General features: G+C 43.7%; 1 protein-coding gene across 2 annotated transcripts; it reads left to right on the top strand.

Annotated features, from left to right (window-relative positions):
• Window positions 1-685: 685 nt before the first annotated feature.
• On the top strand, window positions 686-12,388 carry si:ch211-11n16.2 (zinc finger FYVE domain-containing protein 1). 2 transcript variants are annotated; one of them, XM_004562766.3, is made up of 12 exons: window positions 686-769; window positions 1,682-1,963; window positions 2,188-2,410; window positions 2,506-2,723; window positions 2,867-2,973; window positions 4,822-4,930; window positions 5,011-5,108; window positions 5,222-5,339; window positions 6,138-6,308; window positions 6,460-6,652; window positions 8,632-8,730; window positions 10,394-12,388. In XM_004562766.3, exons 2-12 carry the CDS (start codon window positions 1,946-1,948, stop codon window positions 10,624-10,626), a joined length of 1,587 nt encoding a protein of 528 aa, XP_004562823.1. In that variant the 5' UTR covers window positions 686-769; window positions 1,682-1,945; the 3' UTR covers window positions 10,627-12,388. The 2 variants fall into 2 exon arrangements, with proteins under 2 accessions (XP_004562823.1, XP_004562821.1); XM_004562764.3 differs by having other exon boundaries at window positions 725-964.
• Window positions 12,389-14,041: the final 1,653 nt, after the last annotated feature.

Here is a 14,041-nt window from a genome sequence, read left to right as displayed (position 1 = left end):
TTGCATCCTTCCCCCTCTCGCTCGTTTTCTTGCCCTTACTACATCTTTTGCTGGATCTGTCCCAGGTGGCGATTTTATTTGACTCAGGCTAGAGACAAGGGTGTTAAAGCGACTATGCCAAAGCCTGGGCTGGCATTTTCCACTCCCTAGACATTGGAAGGAAGGGAGGGAGGAGATGAGGGAGGAAGGAAGGAAGGACTCAGAGCCGTTAGAGCAGCAATGCTGGAATTTCTTTCTCCATGTCATGTTAGCAGCAGTGGCGCCGCTCTGAAGCCAGTGACATGTGATATTTATAGATCTGTGCTAACAAATATTTAATGAACATTAGCAAGCAGCTCTAGCATGGAAGCACCGCTCCGATAAAATACTCTCTGTCAGTTAAGGAAACTTTGATTTTGTGCGTTATTCTTTAGTTGTGAAGAATAATAAATGTGTTATTTTGTATTAACGTAGCAAGAAATGTTAGATGAACGTTATTTGTGTTTGGTTCACATCATTAATCCTAAATAAGAAAAAAATATAATAATAATATATATTAGGGGCCACAAAAGACCGGTCACATGGGTCCACTCGGTTTTATTTTATGCTTTCTCATTCCCTGATGAAGGAAGTTTGTTGAATGGCATGTGAGGTGCTGTATTGCGGCTGACCACACGGTGGTGCTCATGTTTAGACCAAAGTCAAACAAGCGCGTCTTACGTTGCTGCCCTGCGTGGCCCCATCTGGCTCCTCCTACAGTCCACGCGCTGTTGTTGTGATTGACCGACAGGTAGGCGTCATGTTAAACTTTCGCTTTGCTCTTTGGTGCTGCTGCCACAAATGCGTTTCAATTAAGTGAACAACGATGTCCGATATACTGATGAAAGAAATGGATAGTTTGTCGATCAGTCCATTGAAGCCAGAGGACCGTCCCAACGGCGGCGGCCGGAGCTTCCTGCTCGTGGACGAGCAAGAAAACCTGCAGGTAAAGTTAGCTAACATCAGCTGAGCTAACGGCGGCTAACAGTTAGCCGCTAGGCTAGAAAGGGGAAGACTCCTGTTACGGAAGGCCCTTAACTATCTTTTGTCACGAAAAGAAAAAAATGTTGGATGAGCCAAATCTGCTTTCAGCGCTAAATCGATCTTTTTGTCTTGAAGCTAATAAAGCAAGTTTGTTGAGGCTTTAGCTACTTCACGACGCTTTGCTAATGCGACGTTAAACAGCGTGTTTGGATGTTCGTCGTGTTTAGCCTCTTGTCTTTTTAGCCTTTGTCTGTATACAGCCCGTGGCTTTAACGTGTGGATGGTGTCTTGCTTATAATACTGTGAAAAAACATTAAATTTAAGTTGTAAATAAGAGCAGCACAACAGCAGACAGGGTTGCTATTAGGAAAGTCCCTGGTGAGTCATACAGCACAGTTGACCCACATGGAAGGCACCCTCACAGTGTTACAAAGTACAAGAGATAATGTTTTCTTGTGTACTTAAGGTAATCTGTATGAACAACCAGCGTTAAGATTGAAGTGACTAATCCCCCGCAGTTCTTTTTTTGTTTTGTTTTTGGTTTCTTTGTTTAAAATAAATAATACCGTTCATAAAGAATCAGTAAAAGTAATTTGCCCAATTGTATCACGGTGCCACAAAATAGCTCATCTCTGTAACCAGCCTGTCTCTTGGTGCTCTTTCTCCTCTTATCCTATAGGTCCGGGATGAGGCAGAGTTCGTGGAGCGACTTGGCTGTGCCGACGTAGCGGGCGTCAAGGTCCTCTCCATCTTTGGAAACACCGGTGATGGCAAGTCCCACACGCTTAACCACGTCCTGTTTGATGGCGAGACTGTTTTCTACACCTCCAAGTCCCCCAGCTCCTGTACTGTGGGAGTTTGGGCTGCTTACAACCCCACTCTCAGCCTCATTGCGCTGGATACAGAGGGCCTCTTGGGAGCCGCAGCCAATCAGAACCAGAGAATGCGGCTGCTGCTGAAGGTAAATTTAGCGGTTGCTGCTTGGTTTGGGTGGAATAATTGGAGGAGTCTGTGATTTTGTGTGCTGACTTCTAGTATTGTCTTCTTTGCTTGTTCTGCTGAGGTAATGGTCACATCCTAATCATGTAAACAGAACAGTGAAACTCACTTTATTTCTCATTTCCAATGTTTTCATGATATAAGCAAGTCATCTTATTTCCAGATACATTTTTATTTCAATTTCAGGTGCTGGCAGTGTCGGATATAGTGGTGTATCGCACACGGGCAGAGCGTCTTCACAATGACATGTTCCAGTTCCTGAGTAGTGCCTCAGGGGCATACCTGAAGCATTTCACCCCAGAGCTAAGGGCCCTGTCCACCCGCTGTGGTCTGGATGTACCCCTGTCCTCTTTGGGGCCTGCAGTCATCATCTTCCAGGAAACAACACACACGCAACTCCTGGGCCAAGGTACTTCCAAGCAGAACTTTAGGATAATTATTTCCCTTGGTTGTAATTTCCTGTGTCACAGATTTCAATGTTATTGTCTTTCCTTCCTGTTGTAGACTCAAAGATGGCCGGCTATGCAGACACACTCCTCCAGAAGCGTTTTCATGACCTGGGTTTGGGGACAGAGGCCTTCAGCTCAGTGCAGTACGTAGGCACTCAGACGATCACACCGCCCACAGACTATAGCGGGCTGCTAGAGGCCATCAAGCAGCAAGTGAAGAACACTCATACACGGTCCCCCCGCCAGCCTGGGATAGTGTTTCATGCACTAGAAGTAAGTGAAGAAGCACCATATTAGAGGCCTTTTAAGAAAAAGCATATGATTCTTTTTAATCCTTCCTTTGTGTCTCCTCAGCCTTTTTTCAGCTCCCATCTAGTTCTCTGTCTTCTAATCCCTTCTGTTTTTGTTTCAACAAGGCTCTGAGTGAGCGTTTCTGTGGAGAACTATCAGATGAAAAGATGACACTGTACTCCTTCTTCCCAGATGAATACTTCACCTGCTCAGCTCTCTGTCTCAGCTGCAAGTAAGTCAGTAACGCTGTCTACACACAAGAGCTAGAACTGGTCCTTAAAATTTGAACGTATGGTTAGTCGAACCTCGGATACAGGAGGAACAATGCGGTTTTCGTCCTGGTCGCGGAACACTGGACCAGCTCTTTATCCTCTCCAGGATACTTGAGGGTGCATGGGAGTTTGCCCAACCAGTCTACATGTGTTTCGTGGACTTGGAGAAGGCATTCGACCGTGTCCCTCGGGGTGTCCTGTGGGAGGTGTTGCGGGAATATGGGGTGTCTGGCCCATTGCTACGGGCCATTCGATCCCTATACAACCATTGCAAGAGCTTGGTTCGCATTGCCGGCAATAAGTCGGACTCGTTCCCGGTGGGTGATGGGCTCCGCCAGGGCTGCCCTTTGTCTCCGGTTCTGTTCATAATTTTTATGGACAGGATTTCTAGGCGCAGCCAAGTGGCGGAGGGCTTTCGCTTTGGTGGCCTCAGAATCTCATCTCTGATTTTTGCAGATGATGTGGTTCTGTTGGCTTCATCGGGTGAGGGCCTCCAGCTCGCACTGGAACGGTTCGCAGCCGAGTGTGAAGCAGCGGGAATGAGGATCAGCACCTCCAAATCTGAGGCCATGGTTCTCAGCCGGAAAAGGGTGGAGTGCCCACTCCGGGTCGAGGATGAGTTCCTGCCCCAAGTGGAGGAGTTCAAGTATCTCGGGGTCTTGTTTGCCAGTGATGGGAGAAGGGAGCCGGAGATCGACAGACGGATTGGGGCTGCAGCTGCAGTAATGCGGACGTTGCACCGGTCCGTCGTGGTGAAGAGGGAGCTGAGTGTAAAAGCGAAGCTCTCAATTTACCGGTCGATCTACGTCCCTACCCTCACCTATGGCCACGAGCTGTGGGTAGTGACCGAAAGAACGCGATCGTGGATACAAGCGGCAGAAATGAGCTTCCTCCGAAGGGTGGCTGGCCTCTCCCTTAGAGATAGGGTGAGAAGTTCGGCCATCCGGGAGGGGCTCAGAGTAGAGCAGCTGCTGCTCCACATCGAAAGGAGCCAGCTGAGGTGGTTCGGGCATCTGACAAGGATGCCCCCTGGGCGCCTCCTGGGTGAGGTGTTCCAGGCATGTCCCACCGGGAGGAGGCCCCGGGGCAGACCCAGGACACGCTGGAGAGATTATATCTCTCGGCTGGCCTGGGAACGCCTTGGTATTCCCCCGGATAAGCTGGAGGAGGTGGCTGGGGAGAGGGAGGTCTGGGCCTCTTTGCTTAGGCTGCTGCCCCCGCGACCCGGCCCCGGATAAAGCGGATGAAGATGGATGGATGGATGGATGGTCAACCTAAACCTGAAATATTTAGATTGCATAGTTGGGAATGTGTGAGAAGTGTGTATTATTATTGTTGATCTGGAAACTGTACTCATCTCCAGCGCTGGGTGTTTGCAGATTACCTAATCACCTTGGATGGACTGTTATTATAACCACACCTTTCCTGAGTTTTTTCTCATTTAGTTTGATCCAAATAGTTCTAGTTTTCCATCTCAGAACAACAGCCTTTTACTGTCTCTGTGACTGAATCACAGTAGAGAACAGTATTCTTTAAAAATGGGAATCCTCTGCTTTTCTTGTGGATGTTAACTATCTCCTCAGTGGGATGCATAAGTGCTAATTCTTTTTCCATGTTTTGGTTTTGGTGAAGAGAAACCTACTTTGCTTCTTAGCTACTCTTCTTCCTTGTTCTTTCCTAAAACCTGAGAGCAGCGTGTGTGTGAGAAATTATAACACTTGTTCAGAATGAGTGCACTGTAACCATAGGTTTCTTACAAATCCCCCTCTCCTTCACCAACTCTAATATCTGTCATGTCGACTCTCCAGCATTCGCTGTAAAAATGGAATGAACCACCTGAGAGACAGAGTTCCCCACATGGCAGATGGACTCTGCCAGTATGCACACCAGTACAACAACAAGGTCCTCATCTGTAAGGTAAGAACAGAATTTCACTGCTAGTTTTGGTGAACCTGTATGTTGTTGTTGTTTACATCTGTTTTGTGTTGCATGTCCAGAGGTGCTATGAAGCTGGCAGAGAGGTGATTGTTGTGCCCAAAACATCAGCTTCGTCTGATAATCCCTGGTTTGGACTGGCCAAATACGCCTGGTCAGGGTATGGAAACTCACATATACACACTTAGGCGGACGCTCACACTCCTCTTTGCCTTTCAGCCAATAATCTCACTTCCACTGTCTGCTGCCTTGTTCCTCTCGTCCCTCTTTCAGATATGTGTTGGAGTGTGCTAGCTGTGGGGTAATCTACCGCAGCAGACAGTACTGGATGGGAAACCAGGACCCAGAGAGTGGTGTGGTGCGATCAGAGGTCAAGCACGTCTGGGAGGATGTGAGTACTAAAACATGCTTAACTCATGTTTATATTTAATAATGTTTATTTCACAAAAAACATCAAAAGAATTTGTGGAGAGTGTAAAAAATAGCACCTGTTGGTTTTATGTTACATATTTTTAGTCTTTGTAAAATAAGCACGCAGTACTGAAATACTGTTTTGGATTTTTGTTGCCTGTAATTAAAGCAGAGGCAAATTGTTTTAGTGATTGTTGTCCTGACACTCAGTAAGGTACTGTCATATTTTGTCACTGCCCTAGAGAAAAAATATTCTGTAATGGTTAAATTCATTTCTTTAGGCTGTCTCGTTATGGGTTGGGGTGTTATTTAATATATTTACTTTTAGTTCTGCTAATCTAAATAAGTAGCAACTAAACGTTTGAGGTGTGGTGGAGTACACCCTGTGCCATCAGTTTGGATTCATCCCTGCATGCTGCAGGCATTGCTGCTATAGAGAGAGCCTGCAGCTAAGCTTTCTCTGCACACAGACAAAACAGGATGCTCGCATGTTTTGTCAGATGTAAATTTAAGTGAAACACTTGGACTGTTGAGCCATGCTATAACACCATCATTGCCTTCCTCCCTGCAACTGGGAGTTCCCAGTTATTGGCCTCATACGGTAATTCTGATATTAAATGCTAAACTGCAAGTAATTCTGGGGGTTAAGATGATTCACTTCAGCTGATTTGCACTTGTGACTGTAGAAATGATGGTGGAATCACTAATGGGCACTTAATTTGACCATCATCCTCTTTATCAAGCTTTTAATTGAGATCACACTCGTGTCTTTCTTCAGTCTGACGCTTTTCTAACCAGCCACCAAAATGCTGCCCAGAGGGTCTTGGATGGGATGAACTATGTGATTCAGTCAGTGTCAGAGTACGGTACTGGCCCCACCAAAGCCGTCACTGCCTGGATTACTGACCAGGTGGCACCTCCATACTGGAGACCTAATACAGAGATCACTGTGAGTATGAAGGGCTAACATTTAGAAACACAACATAAGGCACTAGAATAACTATAGCAGTTATAAGTGGTTAAATTTTTGGTCTTCATTGACTTGTGTCTGTCGGTGTGATATCTGCCATCACTGTATCCCCCTCCCTCTTTCCCCTCAGGCCTGTCATGGATGTCAAAAGGAGTTCAAGGAGGCTGAAAGGAAGCATCACTGTCGATCATGTGGGGAGGGTTTCTGCCATCCTTGTTCCAGCCGCAGGATGCCGGTGCCAGAGAGGGGCTGGGGCAACAGTCCTGTCAGGGTGTGTGAGGCCTGCTACCGCCAGGGAGGTCCTCCTGACACCAACAGCCAGGGTAAGACAGAAACAAGCTGTCAGTTAAACTGCTGGACGAGCCTAAACCTAGAGTTACATTAGACAAATGTCTTTCATCATTGTAGTCGCTAAGCACTCAATTACAGGTGAGCCCACATTTACACTTAATGTTATGTGACACGCACACCTGTGTATACAATGCTGTTAATTTTAATATTAGACGATGATAACCTGAGTAAATTTTTAAAAATGCAGTTTTTATTTGTTATTTTAGTTATTGAAGGACGAAAGTTATCCAGATCTCCATGGTCACTTGTGAAAAAGTAATTGCCTCTAAACCTGATAACTGGTTGTGCCACCCTTGGCATCAAGAACTTTTGTCCCACTCTTCGCTGCAGAATTGTTTTAATTCAGCATTGGTGGTTTATTTATGTGACTGTCACTCACATTGTTGCCATTTTTGTCCAGTCTCTTTCTTAATGTTGAGTCATGAACTCCACAATAAGACTCAATGTGAACTCTGACCTTAAGCGAGACAAGTTGACCTGAAGTACTTTAGATGTTGTTCTGGGTCTTTTGTTACCTCCTGCATGACTCATTGATGCGCTCTTGGAGTAATATGGCTGGCTGGCCACATTTGGGAAGGTTCACCACGCTTCCAAGTTTTCTCCATTTGTGGATAATGGCTCTCACCATGGTTCACTGGAGTCTGAAGCCTTAGAAGTGGATTTGTAACCCTTTTCAGACTGATAGATGTCAGTGAGTTTGTTTCTCGTGTGCTCTTGAGTTTCTTTCGGTTGTGGCATGATGTGCTGCTTTTTGAGATCTTTTAGGCTACTTCACTTTGTCAGACAGGTTCTATTTAAGAGATTTCTTGATTAAACAGGTCTGTCAGTAATCAGGCCTGGGTGTAGCTAGTAAAGTCAAAGTCAGTCTACACAAATATGTGGTTAATTCATGATTTATAAAGATGGGGCAATTACTTTTTTACATAGGGCCAGTTAGGTTTGTATAACCCTTATTAGATGAAATCATGAGTTAAAAACTGCATTTTGTATTTAACCCTCTGGGGTCGACGGACGCACTGGCGCGTCAAAATCACATGACCAATTCAAGACGACACAGCTACAAGATGCAGCGACTCAGAGTCTCCATTTAAACCTGGGTCGAAAGTACGGACTTCAAACTATATACCAGTTTTTGAATTGTGTCGATGGGCCACAGGCAGATTCCAGTGTAAACGCTGTTCCCACATGGAAAACAGGACCTCCTGCTGTCAGACCTGCAGGGTTTAGGCCTGTGGTGTTCTCCTCTGTCTTATACTGAACACAAACTATTTTTTTGGACTGACACAAATAATTAGTGTGCCTTCTTATTTGATGCAGCACACCTGATTGTTCTGTAAATAGATTTAAATGGTTATATAAAAAACGCCCGAGGCCTTGGCTGCATTTTTAAATAGTACCAGATAACTTTGTTGTTTGCAAAACTTGTGCATAATTTTTAGACATGTACAATTTCTATTTGCATTTCAAGTTATGAAAATGATTCGTTAAATATGTTTGTGGGTTTTACAGTAAATAATATAACTTTTTTTTTACTCGGATTTAGAATTTTTTGTCTAAATTTAGATCAATTGTGCTAATATAGTATATAAAAATGAAAAAATAACTCAAATTCCAGTTATTTGAGGTTGTGCTGAAAATAATGATACCAAACAAGGCAAGATAAACAGTTTTTAAAGGTGAAATATAGACCCAGAGGGTTAAGCAGGTTATCTTTGTCTAATAATAAATGTCTGGTCTGAAAGATTTAAGTGTGACAAATATACAAAAAAAAAAACAACACGGTATCACGAGGGGAGCAAATACTGTGTCATGGATTTGCAGCGTGCATACCGAACAGTGAGACTGTGTGTTTTCATGCATTTGATGCTGGTCGTCGCGGCTCCTGACTTGTTGTTATTACTGCTTTTGTGTTTTGATTTCTTTGTCTCTCACACACACCTTGTTTGTTTAGTCTGTAAGGTGGAGCCTCGTGGTCTGATAGCTCGCAGGGTGACGGAGGTGGCACAGTCGACACTGGACATGGTCACCACGGCTGTGGACTACCCTCTCTGTGAGCACTGCTTTTTTCTTTTACCATTACATGGTCTGTTGGTGCTCTGCAGCTTGTTTTATATTGTCTCCTCACCACTCAGATATTTGTTGGTAATTCTAATACCTGGTTTTAGCACAACCACTCCATGAGTGTGTTAGGATAGGCTAATCTACAGGCGTAGGTACATCTGGGACATGATCGGATGGTTGGTTTCAGAGTGATTTTGCATACTGATGTTTGTCATCCACCAAGAACTGAGTGCATGTCTGTGCAATACCACTAAAATTATATATTATCCACCAGTATCAGTTTAAATTAACGTATAATTAAAGTCAAACTAGTTTGATGAACTGTGATGAAATTCCAGACTGCTAAGCTTCAACATCAGTGCAACAAGAGCCAGTTTACCTGTGACAGTGGCAACAAATTCAGTTAGTCAGTGGATTTTAAGTTAAAGCTGGTACCAAAGTCTCAATAGGCTTCTGATCATAAGCAGAAACACAGCTGCAGATCGAAACAGCGCCTACCTTTTTTCAAACTTTGATTTTATATGTATTTGTAAAGATATGATGTGAAATGTTCCGTTTTTGTCTCAACTCCTTTAATAATAAAAAAATAAAGATCCTTTCAAAAATTTGTGAATCCAGATCAAAAATATAATAACTTCTAAGTTCTGTCAAACTCTACGTGTAGTAAATATTAAATGCATATATTTTTATATCATGCTGCTTTCAGACAGACAAATCCAACCTGTCACATGACCTCATCGGTGGAGGTAATAATAGAACGCTTTGGCACAATTTGGGATTTGCTCGACCTTGCTCTAAAACACAGATGAGTAAAAGCCTCAGACTTGGCACAAGAGTTTATTGTGGAAACTGATGTTTGAGTGGCTGAGTGCTCCTGCAGAGTGAAGGACATAGCGTGAAGTCAGCCTCAATGAACGGTTTCCAGGAAGGAAAAACCAAATATATAGGATGTTGGGCAAAGGGATTAAAATTAATGATTCTGAATCACCAACCTGACCAGCACTGCAATGGTGACCACATAGGTTCTCAGATGATAGCTGGATATATCGTCTGTCCTCTGATGACAGCAGCGGGGTTTGGTGCTTCTAGTGTAGCGAATAGCCTTGTGAATAATGGATAACTGGTATTGGGTGTAAGGCTGGTGGTTATAGTTTGCTAGTCCAGATCAGTTTAAAAAACTAATTAACAGGCAAAAATGTCAGGTTTAGGTTTGTGTTTCAGAAAACGCAGTCCCTCTTTGTCCCTCCACGCAAGCTGTTTACTGGAATACAAGCCTCAACTGTGACTGATCAAGACTACAAACCTAAACCTGAAAGCTTCTTGTACAAGAAAAATAATCTTCTTCTCTAAGAAACACAGAGAGAAACACAGAGAGGGAAGATAGAGTTTTCTTTAGTGGAGCTGAAAGGGGTTTGAATGGGCTGTAATGGAGATGCTGTTAGATGGGTACATATTACATGTTGCCATCTTAGGTGGTGAATGTAACTTTGTTAACACTGGACAAAAAGAAGACTTCCACTTTGAAGTAGTCCCCCCTCCCAACACACACACAATGAACAATGCATTTATGTTCTAAGACAATAAAAAATAAAAAGCCAATCTCCGATTTAAAATCTTAAACTCACTCTTCTCTGTTTGCCCGTCCGCTTCAGGTTTCGTGAAGGACGTGGCTCGGCCAGACTACTGGGTGCCAGACCAGGACATCACCAAGTGCAACCAGTGCTCCAAACCTTTCACTCCAGCCATGTCGAAGCACCACTGCAGGGCCTGTGGGCAGGGCGTTTGCGGGCCCTGCTCCACACACAACAAGCCCGTGCCCTCTCGAGGTTGGGACCACCCGGTCAGAGTGTGTGACAGCTGTCACGCCCGCACAGACAGCCTGTGACCTTTTCCACCAGGCAAACTTCTCAAAGTGCTCTCAGTTTTTCTCAGATGGGCTACAAAACACTGTGAATCTTGGCACTGCTGCTCCTTGGAAACCAGGAAGGGGACTAAATGGCAGGTCTGGAATCAGCCTTTGTTTTATGTGAAACGGGAGCTGCTCAGATATGTAGAAGGATGACCATCTGGATTCCACCGCTCAGCCGGGATTTGCTTTCGGTCTCTTTTGCCTTCTTGAGCGACTGATTTCCTGTCAGCCGTGAGATGATTGACAGCCTCTACTGACCAATCGAAATGCTTTAACTGGAGAAATGGGAAGCTGGACATGTGTTTTGAACTGACTGCTTTTAAGAATGAAGACTTTCATCTCGACCAGTTATCATTATAACAGCAGAGCTTGAACTCTTAACTGCACTCGAGGGTGGTCTTCCATGCTCATTAATTTCTCTTTGCACAGGCCAGCACCATGGTTCTCAGTTTGAATATGCTCTTAGTTAAATATGACAGGAGGACGAGTAAAAGGGACGTACTGGGAATAGTGGGAGATTTTAAAAGTTTGAATGGTCTTTTAAAACGTAGCCACTCACTGCAACCACTTACACGGTGACAAGTCCTGGTTAAGGAGTATGTATAATCATGATAGTGGGGGGGGGATGCTCCTACAGTACTCAGGGCAGAATGCAATGCAAATTGGAGAAACACAAACTGCAGCAGTGTGTGCCTTCATGGGAATCTTAACACCCACTTATTTAACCTCTTGGGTTTGCTTTTGGAGATTTCTCTGTACGTTCAAATTCTGAGCTCATTTGTGCCTAATTATAGAGCCACGATTATAGCCTCCATCCTCTCGTGAAGTTGTATCTGCAGTATAAAATATGTAGCTGTTGTCATGTTAGACATTCCATTATATAGAAGTACCTGTGTACTAATGTAGATTTGCCTTTCTGGGGTTTTATAAGAAGTGAAGCACTGATGTTTCCAGGTAGCTCTCTCAAGCCCTTTTCAGACATCGCTGCTCTCATCAATCTATCAGAGTGACGGCGTTCTGTCGCTCAGTCATAGTCATCTCAAAGGCTTCAATCAAAAATGCCAACAATAATGACTGGAAGAGCAACACATGATTTTTTTAATTTCTTTTTTGTGCAACAGGAGTTGTCAACATAGGTACTTTAAAGCATTAGGTTCTATCTGGCAGTGTCACTAAGAGCAGTGTGTTTGTTTGTTTGTGTGAGAGAGAGCTGAGCTCACCCCTCCAGCACAGGCTCGGAGAGTAAGATCTCCTTTCTGGTTTAAATTTTCTTAAAAGAAACTACGATTAAATGACGTTATGTGCAGGTTATTTCTGGTCAGGGAATTCTCTAATGAAGGGAGTGGCTCACTGAGCAGCAGACATCATCAGCTGTCTTGTGTGCATGTCCGTAGTTGTAACTCGGTGCATTTAGACTCATTTCTTGGTCTGAAATACCAAGACTGCTGCTGTTTCCGATGAATTGATGGGAGTTGGTGTCTTTGAAGGGCTTTAAAACAAAGAACACACCTGATAGAGTTGCTCTCATGGTGAATGACATGCAAATGATATAAACACTGATGGAAGAAAAACGACATTTTCTCTCTCGAGAGACGTTTTCTGTGTATCATACTGGACTCTTTAGTGCTTTATCCCAGTTTTCAAAATAACCACTTATCAAATTTTCTGTTAAATCTAGCTACTGACAATCTCAGTTTTTGATGAGGCTCATCCAAATAAATAAATAAAACAAAGGAGAGATTTGTGTCTATAAATATGTGAGCGGGAGTAGCTTGACGGCTGACTTTGTTCTGAATGAGCGCGAGCGCACAAGTTGTGAGGCGACGGCGAGCACTGCAACTGGAACGAGTCGCTCTTCTCTTTGACTATCTCTGGTTTTTCCTCAGATAGCATCAGTAGAGAGCGTGCGATGTGGAGGTGGAAAGCAAAGCGATAACACACAGCAGGCTTTGTCCTTTACTGCAGTCAAGTAGAAGTAATGTGCATCCATTCATCTCCATCTTTAACTCCGCTGGCTTTAAAACCGTCATCCCATCCAAACCGACTATAGCGTTGCGTTTCCCCATTTTCATCAGTTCAGGGTGACATTTTGGCTCGATCAGCATTGTGTTCTCACCGCCTGTAATTAGTTGTTTGTTTTATTCCTGTTCTGCCAGTATTCACAAAACGTTTTATGAGTAGTGTTGGTTTGTGAGCCAGCTGCTGCTGGAGTCAATCCATCTCTTGTTTTTGTGTAGGGAAAAAAAAAAGCTTCATATCGCTAATGAGTGTGGTTCGATTTGGCTCCGCGGTTTAACAGCTCTCTCCTCACAGTAGCAGTAAATTTCTTTGTAGTACACACCGAGTCAGACAAATTGAAATTTTATCTGTCTTCTGTTTGGTAAAATAAGATTATATTCTGTTTTTCCATTTAAGATCTCTTTGTAGTTGGGCTTATGGGTCACACACTGCCCACATGAGCTCATCGTGTGTGTGTGTGTGTGTGTGTGTGTGTGTGTGTGTGTGTGTGTGTGTGTGTGTGTGTGTGTTTTGTCTGTTTAAAATCTACTCTCCTCTATTTTGCTCTTATTGATAAGCCTCTGTCCTCAGAGGTATTCTCAGCTTGCTGCTGCTGTGCTTGGCTCTTTTTTTCCCTCCGTGTTCCTTATTGTGAGCCTGGTCGATGCAGCAGTGCAGATTAGATCTTGGCTGCATTCTTTGGTTGTTCATCTTTTTTTCTTTGTGTTCGTCTCTCTTTAGAGGATAATTAGTCTACCCTGAAAATCCTAGATAATTCTGTTTATAGAGTGGCAGGTGACCTTTCCACCCAAACTCTAAACGTGTTAATGTGACAGAAGCAGAGGCTGGGATGTCTGTACAGTCTGTCTCGTTACATAAAGAGTTGCCATTTCTGTAGTTATCGTGCAGAAGTTCTGTGCGAGGAGGTAAAAGTGATAAAGTCTAATATTTGAATCCATATAATGAATGCAGTGCATAAAAACAAAACATGCATTTGTGTTCCTCTGAAGTCATCCTGCTGCTGTGATTATCTCCTCCATCATCAGTGCAGGTGAGTCATGCACATCCAGGCCATGAATTGACCTCCTGTCTGTTTCACTGATGAGCTGGAACAGTGTGGATTGTGGACACTTCACACTTACTCTTCTTTTTTATTTGTCAGCACAAAAACATTAATCTTGTACAAGAACGCCTCGTCCCAGATTTAGCTGTTAGCTCATTTCCACCTGCAGTCCCTGGGTGAACAGTCATAACATTAAATGAGCTATAAACTGCAATAACAGAGGTACAAGATACTGATAAATTCATATAATTGAATAAAAACCCTCACGTAATATTAGGTACTCGGAGTATTACATACGATACAAAACGCGTCTTTTCCAAACTTAATTCA

The sequence above is a fragment of the Maylandia zebra genome, linkage group LG14, assembly GCF_041146795.1.
Source record: "Maylandia zebra isolate NMK-2024a linkage group LG14, Mzebra_GT3a, whole genome shotgun sequence".
NCBI lineage: Eukaryota > Metazoa > Chordata > Actinopteri > Cichliformes > Cichlidae > Maylandia > Maylandia zebra.
Note: the sequence above shows the minus strand (reverse complement) of the source record. Positions and strands in the feature narration are given on the sequence as shown.